This window comes from Gavialis gangeticus, unplaced genomic scaffold, assembly GCF_001723915.1.
Source record: "Gavialis gangeticus isolate Ggan-Ray unplaced genomic scaffold, GavGan_comp1, whole genome shotgun sequence".
Classification (NCBI taxonomy): domain Eukaryota; kingdom Metazoa; phylum Chordata; order Crocodylia; family Gavialidae; genus Gavialis; species Gavialis gangeticus.
In genome coordinates, this window is record NW_017729029.1 from 5,600,340 (window position 1) to 5,614,009 (window position 13,670).

General features: G+C 46.0%; 1 protein-coding gene across 1 annotated transcript in view; it reads right to left on the reverse strand.

Moving 5' to 3' along the window:
* The window catches only part of BCORL1 (BCL6 corepressor-like 1), a 50,877-nt gene that overhangs the window by 20,030 nt on the left and 17,177 nt on the right, over positions 1-13,670 (reverse strand). Inside the window, exons 7-10 of the mRNA XM_019521149.1 lie at positions 2,482-2,711; positions 1,228-1,434; positions 926-1,092; positions 576-721 (exon numbers count right to left, since the gene is read on the reverse strand). Of these exons, the coding sequence (XP_019376694.1) occupies positions 576-721; positions 926-1,092; positions 1,228-1,434; positions 2,482-2,711 (750 nt within the window). The remainder of the gene's footprint in view (positions 1-575; positions 722-925; positions 1,093-1,227; positions 1,435-2,481; positions 2,712-13,670) is intronic.

Below are 13,670 nucleotides of genomic sequence, written 5' to 3' on the forward strand. Positions count from 1 at the left end.
CTTTAGTTACGTGTTCTGAGTTTTTCATAGATGTCCCTGGATTGTGCACCTAAAACTGGAAAAGGAATTCTATACAGTAGAACTGGGATACACTGCTCATTTAGATAAGGGTTTGCAATCTGCCCAGGGGTTTATAGAGCTGCAGCAAACAGCTGTATGGGACCATGGCAGAGGTCCAGCTGAACAGAGAAGAAGCATCTTTAGAGGTAAAAGTCACAGCCAGCAGCAGTACGGTAGGTCTTTAATTTGGCAAACTGATGTGAATTAAGCGGGTTGCGAATCACTGGAGATGAATGATCTGGGTTCTCCTGCACTATATGTAATTATATGCTGCTTTCCAAGTCATTCAGTGATTAAAGCCTGGATTGTAAAGCCATGGGCACCATGGAAAGAGTTATACTTGCCCATTCCATCAGTGTGCTGGCATTTTCTGACTCTTAATGCCTAACTGTGGCCCTGAACATAGATGTGAGTTTTTATATTTGACACCACCTGCTTGAAAAACATTTAATCTCCGGGGGGAAGTGATCTCAGTAAGTGTTAGTCTTTAGGATGCCCCAAGGCTCAGCACTTACCACTAAGGAAGCGTTTCATCACTTCACTAGTGGCCAGTTTCATGGCTGTCTGCCCCGAGTAGGTAGCAAGAGTGGGATCAGCACCATATGAAAGTAGAAGCCACATGGTTTCCAGGTTGTCGTTTGCCACTGCATCATGCACAGGCCTGGTGAGGGAAGAAAGTGTTAGCAAAAGACAAAGAGAGCTGGAGAGTTCATAGATCAAATAACCTACTTCCTGCCAGATGGCACTGCTGCCTCAAGCCAGCTTAACACCACTTCCTGAAAGACTCCCAACTCTGCTGCCCTGGCTCTAGGATCTCTTGTCTTGCCCCCGTCTTCTGGGTTAACAGTGCTGAAAGCCACCTTGCCTTGTGCCATCCTGGGCACTGCAGTTCACATTGGCTCCATGTTCTAGCAGAATGTGCAGGATATCAATCCAGCCTCGTGCGCAGGCTTCATGCAAGGCAGTGTAACCAGCATTATCACGGTGGTTCACATCACTGCTCTTCTTCTGGAGGCAGTACAGCACCACATCCTCGAGAAATAAACACCAGAGAGGCCTGGTTACAGATAAACCAAAAGGAAGGGGCCTGGGCCACTCAGACTTACAGCAGTGAACAGGGAGGAGACAGCAGTGATCTTCAGAGACATCCTCTGATCCAGCACTCACCTTGTAGCCAAGCCGTGCCGCTCGCTGAAGGAGAGTCTCCCCAGCATTCTTGTTTACAATCAGCCGCCGAGCTTCAGGAGGGACATGCTGAGATACGGGTAGTTCAGAGGAGCTCTCTGGGCTGACCCGCTGTGACTTACAGAGTGACCAGAGCTCTGGGGACTTTTTCAGAGAGCGCACCTTGGGCTGATTCCATCGCCCTTTCACCTAGAAAACAAAGGATGAAAGAAGCTTCTTCAGCACAGTTGGACAAGGCTGGCCATAGGAACCACTTGCCCTGTGCATGGTGAGCTGATGGAGAGACAGACATAACATCTGAAGTGCTTCAAAAAGCAGCTGCTCTTTGAAACACTTAAAAAAAAATGGAGTGCTTCAGCTGCACACAGAGGTACAGCCTCTGCTGTGTTGGAGTGCTTGAAAATCACTCCAGCTCCATGCAGCAGTGTGCTCTCCAGCCAGGGTGTGGCAGAGAGCTGCTGCACCCTGCAAGCCCCCATCCATGAACACTGTGCAGTGAAGCCTTCACTCTGCAGTGGAGCCACCTGTCAGTGAGTGCTCTCTTCTGCATGCTGTTTCCACTTTGCTGGAGCACTTCCCCCATGAACTGGGAGACAGAAATCTCAATGACCCCACACCTACTCTTGGACTTTATCGAGTCCTACATGGAGTGGGGGGAGAGATGCTGTGGGAGAGAAAATGCAGAGCATGCAAGAGAGTACTCATTGATCAATGGCTCACTCAATTTCTGTGAGCACTCTGCAGCCCCAGTCTCTTGAGGGGAAGCAGAGCCAGCTGTCGGTGAGCAATCTCCATGCTCTCTCTGCCCTCTCTCCCAGAGCACCTTTTTCATCAAACCAAGAGAGAAACAGGGGACAAGAGGCCTCTGGTCTCCCAGTTCTGGGATTTACTTGTTCCAGTGGTGGTGCGGGGGAGTCAGGAGGCAGGGAGACCAGAGGCAGAGCACTCATTGACAGCCTGCCTTACTTTTCTCACTTTCCTCTGAGCAAAGGAGGGGATGAAGCAGCAGAGCCATTCTACCATGCTCCATAGAGTGTGCACATGTAATAGGAAGTGTTTCAAAGTAATAAACTTCTGAATAGTAAGAGTTTCCTCAAGGGTTATTTTTGGAGCCCTTCTGCCATTTTCAGAGTGCTGCAAAGGACGTGTACACCTGCCTGCTTGCTCTTTGAAGTGCTTCAATTGTTATGTCTGTCCAGGGCCTTGATGAATCCTGTCCCTAGGCCTGAATCATACCTTCCCTTCCTCACAGAGCCCTGCCAGATGTTTGGTTTTGCATTTGCGTTTTCCTGATGGTTTCTCTAGTGCTTCCTGGATGGAGGAGTTGTCTGGGTGATCAAGAAGGAAGCCGTTTCGGAAATCTGGGCGCCCTTGGGACTTCAGAGAGGATGGAGAAAGCCTGCTTCTCAATCGTAGCCCTGTGCCTTTGCCTTGTACAGAGTCCTTCTGCTTTCGGTACCTGAAATCTAAGGGGAAATAGGAGTGAAGAGAGTCCATACGATGATAAACAAAGGCCAAGATCCCCATCTATGGGGCAAGAGCAGCCAGTTCCCACAAAACTCTGGTGACCATGCATCAACTTGATTCCAGAGCCATCAAAGTCATATTCAGTCAGTCTAGAAGCAGAGTACAGAGGAGTAAACATATACTGGCATGAGAGTAGCACACTGAAAATGAAGAAACAGGATGCATGCTAGCTGAAAGTTCTATTGGTCTGAACAGGCCTTTCCCCGTACAGGTCTCTACTCTAAGTGGGTTTAGGGCTGGTTACTTACACTCTTGGTTACAACATTTTTCTAGATGTTGCCCAGTGGCTGAGAGAGCACACAGGAGAAAAGAATGCAAGTTCTCGTCCTGTTGACATATTCTCCAGTAGCTATACACACACACACGCTGGAAGAAAGAAAGCATTCCCTTCGTATCACCAAATAGTAACTGATACCTCCTCCAGAGCCATGTCCTGCACAGGCTTTTCAGTGATCTCTCTTTTCCACACAAGGAAGGAAGTTGTAAGCTAAAGTTCCTCAATGGAAATAAGAGTTCCCCCCCACCCCCCACCACACACCCCCTTTAGGGTAGCTTGTTATGTTTAATGCTTTGAAGTTGCACCTGCGTATAGTACAGTTTATATTTAGCCTTATTTAACCATTGCTTAAGTTCTGCTCTTATTAACTTTTGTTTTTTATTATTAGCTGGCCGTGAGTTGTTTTTGTAGAGCACATAGGTGCTCATTATATTATATCTTTTCTTTTTTTTTTTTATCACTGTCAGAAGTTCTTTCAACATAACATAGCAATGGTCTTGTTACTAGCTCCAATTAACTGAACTTGGCACTAACCAGCTGAATCAGAGGAAAGACTGAATTGGATATATTACTGAAAGGTGCTAAGGGAGACCAATGGACAATGCCCAAAGTAAGACACCGAAAAAAGGCCAAATTAAGAGGTGTGCTTGTAATGGGTTTGTTAGACAAAAAGTATATGCTGATGGGATAAAAGATGAACAGTATGTTGGCTGCAGAGAGGCCAATCTGAAAGTAAAGAGTCAAAGGAGTAAAGTTGAAGAAAAACATAAAAAGGGGGAGCAAGAAAGTTCATCGTTGTCATAAGTTCAGCCTTCAACATCTGTCTAGACTGTTCTAGCCCATGACGTACCTTTTGCTTCTAGGAACTGAGTGGCCATCTTTTCTGTTGAGCAAAGTAACATCTGGGATTGGGTGAAATTATTGTACTGAATGTTTTTCTCTCTCTGAATATAGAAACTGCCAAGACAACACTTGTTAGACTTTGATTTTAAGACATTGAGTTGTCTGCATTTTGATTTTAGGACACGAGTTGTCCGAGACTTTGATTTTAAGACACCAAGTTGTCTGCATTTAAGTAAGACTTTGATTGTAGGACACAGACTTGTATACATTCATATTTCACGTTCCATTTAAGGGTTAATTGTGCTTTAACGAACCCCAAGCACTATCTGGTGGACAGTAGTAGTGCTAATTCCCCCCCCCCCCCCCTTGTAATACACAGAAAAGCTGAGCTATTTGGCCCTTGACTCTTTTGTTCAGTTCACCATGACCATCCAGTGGCAAGAGCACAATGAGAATGGAAAATACTGAAACAGGATATGAGAAAATGGTGTTGAGGACAGGGAAATGTACAGGGCCTTTCCAGAGTTACAGATTAGCAAGGATTGATTAAAGCAAGCCACAGGGGAACAAAGCACTTTTCAGGCGAAGGAATGGATGCTGCCCAAGGAAACCACTGTCTAACCGACTGAGTAAGGCTGAAATAGAAGAGAAGTCTGGGCATGATTTGGGGAGCCAGACTCCCATGTGTGCTCCCTCCCCAGCTTTGGGCACATCCCTTCACCTCCCCATCTCTCTTCTGAAGGGATTACATCACTTGCCATTCTCCCAGGGAAATGTGTGCACCATGCACAGCTGATAAAGACTACGTGTGGAGGCTTAAGTGATCAGTACAGCAATCCCCACAAACAAAGAGCTCTTTCCCCATTAGGGACAGGGTAAGAAAGATTCAGCATACTTCCTAGAACACCAGGCAAGTTTTTCATAACTCCACAAACACCATTTTGTATCACTGCATTACACAAAGAGGATGGTCCCTCAATATGGAAAAATACAACCAATTTCTACCATAAGGCTTTTGCTATCAATGGGAGCTTAATAGGAACTCTAACTTCCCTTGGTAAAACAGTTTTGGCCAACATTGCCAGGCAAAAGTGACATGTCTTGAAGAGGAGGATAGACAGCTTACTCATTCCAAAGTTACCTTGGCTGGCACTTTGGGTTTTTTATTACCCTCATTCTGACTAACCACAATTTTAATTCCTGTAAATTCATATACACAAAGTCTTCTGGAGCACAGGTCGCCATTAACTATGTTAACAGCTGTTGGATTAAATTCGCAGGGAGATCATGAGTATGAGCAGTTTGCCCTTCAGTAGTTGGCAGTAACTTAGAGAATGTAAAGGTTTTTCTATACTTCACTGTAACAGAGTTTTTTTTGAGTGGGTTTGGAGGTTTTCTTCATAAATAAATGCTATTGTAGCAAAGGATTTGTTTTCAAAAAGGCACCTAAAAATGGATACATTATAGGAGTTCTAGAGCTCTGAAAACTTATCCTAACTGGAGCTGGCTGGTAGCAGCACAGTAATTCAGGCTGCAGTCAGGGTGTCATCTTTATATAGGAGACATAGAATCATAGAATTATAGAAATTAAGGGTTGGAAGGGACCTCGGAAGATCTCCGGGTCCAACCCCTCTGCTCTAGGGAGGAATACTGCTAAGATCAAATTACCCCAGCAAGGCGTCTATCCAGTCTCCTCTTGAAGGCTTCCAGGGTTGGGGACTGTACCACCACCTTGGGAAGCCTATTCCAGATTCGGGTCACCCTTACCATAAAGAAGTTCTTCCTTATATCCAACTTGAAACCATCCCCTAACAGTCTATGGCCATTGTTCCTTGTCCTCCCCTGGGGCACCCTAGTGAACAGTTTTTCTCCCAGATCCCTATATTCACCCCTTACATACTTATACATGGCCACCAAGTCCCCACTCAGTCTTCTCTTCCCCAGATTGAACAGTCCCAGATCCTGTAGCCTTTCCTTATAAGGTCTGTCCTCCAGGCCCTTAATAATTCTTGTGGCCTTTCTCTGGACCCTTTCAAGATTCTCGTCTTTTTTGTAGTGCAGTGCCCAGAACTGGACACAGTAGTTCAGCTAGGGTCTCACCAGTGCCAAGTAGAGAGAAAGTATCACTTCCTTAGCTCTGCTCATGACACATCGGCTAACGTATCCCAGTATGCTATTAACTGTGCTGACTACAGCTTTGCACTGGTAGCTTATGTTCATCCTGTGATCAACTATAACCCTGAGGTCCCTTTCAGCCATCATGCTGGCCAAGATATCTCTTCCTAACCTATATTCATGTCGCTGGTTACTTCCCCCCAGATGAAGCACTCTGCATTTATAGTCACTGAACTGTATTTGGTTCTGCTCCACCCACCTTTCCAGCTTGTCCAGGTCTGCTTGCATCTGCCTCCTACCCCCTAGTGTGACCGCTTTTCCCCATAACTTAGTATTGTCTGCAAACTTGGCCAGCATGCTTTCCACATCCTTATCTAAATCATTGATAAAGATGTTGAACAGCATAGGACAAAGAACCCAAACCTGCGGGGCACCACTGGCCACCTCCCGCCAAGACGATACAGAACCTTCCACTAACGCTCTCTGGGTTTGACCCCTTAGCCAGTTCCCAACCCACCTGACCATGGACTCCACTAGCCCATGATCCCCCAGTTTTTTATAAGAGCATCATGGGAGACCATATCGAAGGCCTTTTTAAAATCCAAGTATATGACATCAACCACATCTCCCACATCTAAGCGGTTCGTTACTTGATCGTAGAAGGCGCCGAGGTTGGTCAGACATGACCTGCCTGCAATAAAACCATGTTGGCTATCCTTCAGCATCATGCCTTCTGCCAGCTTCTCTCGCTCCTTATGTTGGAAGGAAAAATATGCTCCTATTATTTTCAGGTAAAGCCCTGTACCCCATGCTGCATATTAGACCCAATGACCATATTTACGTGAATCCAAGACAATTTCAAATTTTAGACAACCCCCCAGTAATTATAGTTTTACCTGTATAGAATATAATTAGTGGAGGGTCATCTTAAATGTGTCCCACCCACTGTTGTGGTAAGGAAAGCAGCAGTGGGAGACAAGTGGCATGGAGGCCAGCAGCCTGACTCTCACCCCTTACCACCGACACCTGTCCCTCCTGCCACATACCACCTGCCCCCCACCGCTGCTGCTTACATTATGGGAATGATCTGGCTCCAGCTCTAGCCCCAGCCCAGGGCATGGAGCATGTAGTGGCTCCGGCCCTGGCCTGGCCTGGCATTGGCAGCAGCTTTGGCCTGAGTTAGGGCTAGAGCCAGAGCAGCTCCCCTGATGCTGAACAGTCTCCCCCATGTGCCATCCACCCTCCCACCCTCCCTCATACTGTACACTCTCCCCCATTTCTCCCCCTACCCTGCAGTCCTCTCCCAGCCTCTCCGCACTGCATGGGAAGCACCACAATCCCCTGCTGCGTGCTCCCTTCCCCACTACATGAGCCACTCCAGTCCCAGCCAAGCAGCAGTAATGGTGGCAGCTTTGGTTCTGGCATGGCCCCATACTCAAATCTAAGACAAGGCTTTTTGTTCCCCTATGTTGATTAAGGGAGGGGAAAAAAACATTGTCTTGGATTCCAGTAAATACGGGAACCCATGCAGCCCACAGAATTTTCCCCCTTGCTGGTCTCATCCATCCAGTGCGATCAGGACAGCTGCTGCAACTGCTGCACTGGGCATATTTGAAAGTTTTCTTCACCACAAGGCAGAGAGAATTACTTGGTTAGAAACAAAAGTTTACATTTCCCAGCACAGTTCTGTAGTAATTTCTATGGCCATGTAACTGTAATTCAAGGCCCTGCTTTCCACCACACTACACACTTTTTAAAAACATTCTGCCAAACTATTTTTAGTGGCAGATACAAGAAAATGGCACTTTTTTTTTCTTGGTGCCACTAATTAAGCAAATGGTCCAATGTCTACCTACAATCAAACACCAGTACACCTAAGCTAAGGTAGAGGGGAATTATAGCAAACCACCTAAGAAAAACTGGCAAGACCCATGTGACAGTGCTTTGCTGAGGTACACAGGTAACAGCTGCTCAAAGTCCATCCAGGGCCAAAAAAACAAATAAACAAACAAAAAGCAGGGCAGGAATGGGAGCCCTGTACATGGCTCCAAATCATCTCAGGGCAATGCCAGGCTTCTCCAGGGGTAGGTACCGGGGGCCTGTGTCACATCAAGATTCTGCGGAGGAATACGAGCAGTAGAACTTTCAAGGTCTTCCTATGCTCAAAGCAAAGCTGCTCCCAAGCATTTCACAGCCCCTTTTTTACCCAGAACTCAAGCAAATTAACTACAAACCCATCACTACATGTCAATTGTATGGGTTTAAAGATCCTGTACATTTGGAGTCTGAGAATAGAAGGAGGAGAGAAAGCACTCACAATATCATTCACAGTATTCATGCCATCCTGTTTCATGGTAAAATGTTGGATTGGCTGCAAGGATTGACACTATAGGACTATAGTCCTTCCTAATGGAATAAATATAGGAATTGCCAGACTAGATCAAACCAGTGCTCAATCTACCCTGATCCTAGCAATGCCCAGTACCAGACACTTCAACGGAAGGTGTGTCCAATCCCAAAGCCAGAAACCATGGGAGGGCCTGTTTATAGGGAAGTTATTTTTCAACCTCTTGGGTTAGGGGCTGATCTATGCCTGGAAAGGAGAAAGATGTATACCCCTGCACAATTCATTGCATCTTACCTAACATAATCAAATGCATTTCTTATTCATGCAAATATCCAATATTTTCAGCTTTTCAGTATAATTGAGGCCCCTGATACATATGCCATATGTTGTGCAATTAACTAGTTTAATTGCACAATAAATTTATACATGCTACATGTCCAAAGTAATTATTGCAGAATAAAAATAGCCGCAGCCAGAAAAATGTTGCTTGAAAAATGCAGAACATTTTGTTGCTGGTTTCTATCAAGCTTTAAATTGAATGTTTGTCATGTCACAGGTTGGGTTATGGTCTTTGCTGCGTCCTCTGACATCCCAAAATGCACTGCTCCCTCCTCCACCTCACTGACCACCTATCTGATAAAGTGACAATCAGCTGGATGTTAGTGCTGGTACAGGGCTGGGGGTTAGCACTGGAACCAGAACAGCCTCAGTCGAGATGGTGAAAATGGGTTTCAAGGTTCCCCAGCCCTCCCACCAGAAACCTGGCAGCCCCTGGGCCCATCAGCCTTTCCTGCTTTGTATTGCACCTCCTGTAAGGAAGCTGCAAGGCAAGGCACTTTAAAATGGCAGTTTGCAGGCAGTTAGCCACAGGGACCCCAAGATGTGAGACAGCCTCCTGGATCTGAGTGTCCTGGGACTTCTGAAAATTGCACATGCAGCTGGCAGTGCTGGGACCACTGACAATCAACTGATTGTCACACTGTTCCCAGAAAGTGTGGGGTCTCAAAACTGACACCAGGACTGCCAGGGCCAGATCCAACAATCAGCTGATTATTGGACCAGCCCAGGTCAGTCCCAGGTCTGAAACCTGCTGGGGGTTAGAGGCAGTCCTCAATTTGGGACACAGCCATACTCTATCCCAGTGTTACCCAACATTTTCCAGCCCAAAACACTTACATTAATATAAATTTTCCACGGCACACCTGTTAAGGCATTCCCCATCCTCATACCTACCGTAGCTCATTGCCATGGCAAAATTCCATGGCACATCTGTTCATTTCTGATGGCACACTTCTGTGCCATGGCACACTGGTTGGGAATTACTGCTCTATCCAATCTGAAGGATTGGGCTTGGGGCAACTCTACAATAGCATAGTTGGGATTGGAAGAATTTTATGCACATCTGGCATGGCAGGCGGCATAATATGTAGAAGGGTGCATAAAATTCCTCCAATTCCAATCCTGCCATTGTTTTGATGTCTGCCAGGGGCCTGAGGGGCCTATTGTGTTTTGAGAACAGTACTCAGGTCTGCCTAGCTATCTTCTGTAGACCATTCCTTTTTTTTTTTTTTTTTTTTACCTTTACAATTGGGTCAATGATGAATTCAGCCCCAAATATTTAGGAATCCACCTCAACCATAGTCTCACCTATAGGCATCATGTAGAAATAACAAACTTGCCACACATAATAACATCATCTCAAAACTGGCTGGTACAAGTTGGGGAAGTGATGCTGAAGCTCTCAGAACATCAGTGCTGGCCCTTGCTTATTCAGCGGCTGAGTATTATGCCCCAATTTTGCGCAGCAGAACCTGTACCAACCTGATTTACTTTTGGCTGAATAAAACAAAGAGACTCATAACAGGTACTTGCGGATCCACTCCTATTCCTTGGCAATCTGTTCTCTCTCACATCCCACCTCCTGATCTTTGACGTAAACAAGCTACTTTAAGAGTCTACAAAAAAACTGCTTACAATCAATTCAGAATCAATTTTGGAGGAACTTAATGACCCCCCTAGGCCAAAGCTTAGATCAAGAAAGCCATTTTGGAGTACAGAAAAAGAACAGAATGATGAAAAATTTGACATCAAAGAAAAATGGATCCAGCAATAGAACAATTGACATCATTAATAAATTTCTTATCATGGACCCCACATCTAAACTCCCTGGCTTTGCTTTACCAAGGCAGCACTGGATGTTGAACAGGGTTTGTATTGGCCAAGGCAGATGCAACTACCTACTACATAAATGGAATTTTATTAAAGATCCCAAGTCTGAGTGTGGAGAAATCCAAACTACAGCACACTTCATGGAAGAATGACCTAGTCATCATTTTAATGGTTGCATTAAAGACCAGCACCAGGCTACTGACAATGCTTTGCAATGGATATCAAATCTAAAACTGTCACTTTCGCCTTATTCCTCAGTGCCGATTTTTATAGGTTGTTCTGGTTGTTTATTGGTCGCTGTATTCCATATAAATAAATAAATAATTCGGTGCACTCTTAGAAAGTTCCTCTTCAAAGTGAACACCCCTCATCTTTTCACTCTCTTTTCATATGCAAATATGTCCAGGCCTCTAATCTTCACCGTGCTCCATCTCTGAAGCCCCTTAACATTATTTTAGAGATAGGGTAATGGCCAGAGCTAAACAAATACTTTAAGTGATCACTAATGTTGATTTACAGTGGTTTAACATTCTCTGTGGGTTTTTTTCATCCCATTCTTTCTCATCACCCTGTTTGCTGTTTTGAATGCAGCAGGACACTAAGTGGAGGTGTTGGGTAGAATAATGCCAACATCTCTTTGCTCAGTTGAGGCAGTTAATTCAGAAACCAGTAAAGTGTGTAAAAAAATGCAACTGTAGCCTCTACTGCAGGGATGGGAAAATACAGTAGCCTGCTGAGGGATTCTGTCTGGCCCGCTACAGGTTCCTCAGTCCTGTCCAGCCCAGATGCAGAGGGCAGCCCAAGCTGGGATAATCAATGGCACCAGACATGCCTGCCAAAATAGTGGAGGCTTATATTCAGTTAAAAAAACTGCTGGCTTCTGAGCTAGAGCCCCAGCACCAAGGCACCACTCTCACCCACCTGCCCCAGCAATCAGAGGGAAGAGCATCAGAGCCCAACATGGGCTGCAGGGCGCGACCCCACGCTGGGTGCCTTGGGACAGGAGCCCAGCAGTGACTGGCTGCATTTGCAGAGCTGCTGCTCCCGACTGCCCCTATTAACATTGTGCACTTACCATCCGATGTGCCCCATGCAACCCTGCCTGACTTGTGCTCTCCCTCCATACAGCCCAGGCCTTCCACTGCTTCTCACCTTGGCAGTGGCTCTGCTACCTCCCAAGTCCCAACCCACCACAAAGCTTTCATTTCCATTCAGCCCTTTGTTGCCTCTCAGACTCCTTCAGCTGCCCCCAGGGCTGCAAACGGTGCCTGTTTATGTCTCTCCCAATGCCATTCAAGCTGGGTTAATGCTCAGCTCCATGCTATGCCAGGAGTCGGGGTGTCTGCAGAAAGAGGTGAGCCCCTGCAGGGACTGCAGAGCTGGCAGGAGTCCTTTGCATTCTGCTTGCTCTAAAACTCTTCAGCTCCCAACACCCAAACCAAAGCCCAAAGCTGCCACTTACTGTTTGGGTTCTGCAGACTGTTGCTGCTTAGCCCAGGATCCCCACCCCAGCCCAGCATGCCAGTATCATTCCCAGTTGCTTGCCACCCATCCACAGCCCCATCCTGGCCAGGGCCCAGGGCAGAGCCCAGGAATGGCACAGGTATGTGGGGGAGGGAGATAGGCACAGTTCTGGCCCAACACAGGACAGCTCACCAAAACTCCCTATGTGGCCTGCGGGCCCAAATAATTGACCACCCTGCTCTACTTCCTACTCCCTCACATCAAATTCCCACTGCCAAGGTGCTTTGTGCTGTCACCTAGCAGTTTGCCCATCTTTATTTTATTCTACCTAAGTTTTAGTGTAGTCACTGCTGTAGTATTTAAATATTTCAAATAAAACATTCAGGATAAGGGTGCTTGGAAAAGGACTGTTTGCGGAATTGGACATAGACTGCACATGGGAAAGGAGGAGGATGTGAAACACTGTTAGCTTGGCAGTAGTGGGGAGCTGGGATGGGGAAGGGTCAAGGCTCCACTCTACATACAGTGGGCATGATGCAAAATACTGGTGTTTCAGGGTAATAATACATGGTGAACAGGATGGTCTCTACCTGTAACCACCCAGTACCAATAACATATGACCTTAGCCAAAATCCTGGATTTCTCAAAATCAGTGTCCAGACCAGGATACAACACTGATTGCTACAATGCTACCTTATCCTGGCCATGGTCATACCATGGAATATCTCTGCAAGTGGATGGCAAGGAGCCATTAATGCACCTACTTGACACAGCAGGGGTAGGTGTTCCAAGCCTACACCTCCATATACCACAACTGATGGAACAGGTAAAGGGAGAAGGGCAGAAATGCCTTGAAGTCTAGCCAGGACTTTGCTGCTGATCTTATGTGGACAGCATCTATGTACCAGTGACAGTTGACAATATAAAACTCTAGACTAGCTATCCAGCCTGTGCAAGCACTTGTACCCGACACAAAAAAGAGGTTGCACAAAATGAGCTTGTATTTAACTCCTTACTTCCTTTCCACTCACTTCAGGTATCACAGGAGCACTGGTTAAACTAAATGACCTTTGATGTTCCTTCCAAACGTATAATTCCACCATTTAAGTGTTCAGCAAGAAACTACAGGTCAAGTTAACACAAGAAACAAAATAACCAAGTGAAACTACTGAGGTTTATGGGGGGTGAAGACTAGGCACCACAATACTGTGTTAATGTCCTTAAGTTTTGATAAAGCATCCTATCCTTATCTCTAATGAGCACTACTGGTCAGCACCCAGGTTTACATGAACCATAGGAAAGAAGCTGGTTTCAGAAGCACAGTACCCAATAGCATCATGCTGTGACATAGCTTCAAGACAAAGATGAGTGACGAATGCTCCTTCCCGAATCAGCAGCACCACTTTCTGTAACATTTTGACTTTGTGTGAGCTCAATCCAAGCACTGAACAAGCCCAACTTTAGTCAGCTCCTGGTATCTAACCTTCAAACTGGCCTGGACTGCTTGCTTGGCAAGTATACAAATACTGCTATCACTATCTGACTTGCTCCCTGCCTCACAAGCCATAATTCACATATAAACTTCTTGAGGGGCCAAAACACTCTTCTGCCTCCCATGCCCTAGGGCAGTAATAGTTGCTGCATATTCTGGAGAGGCACTTTCCCTGGTTTAATGATAGGAGC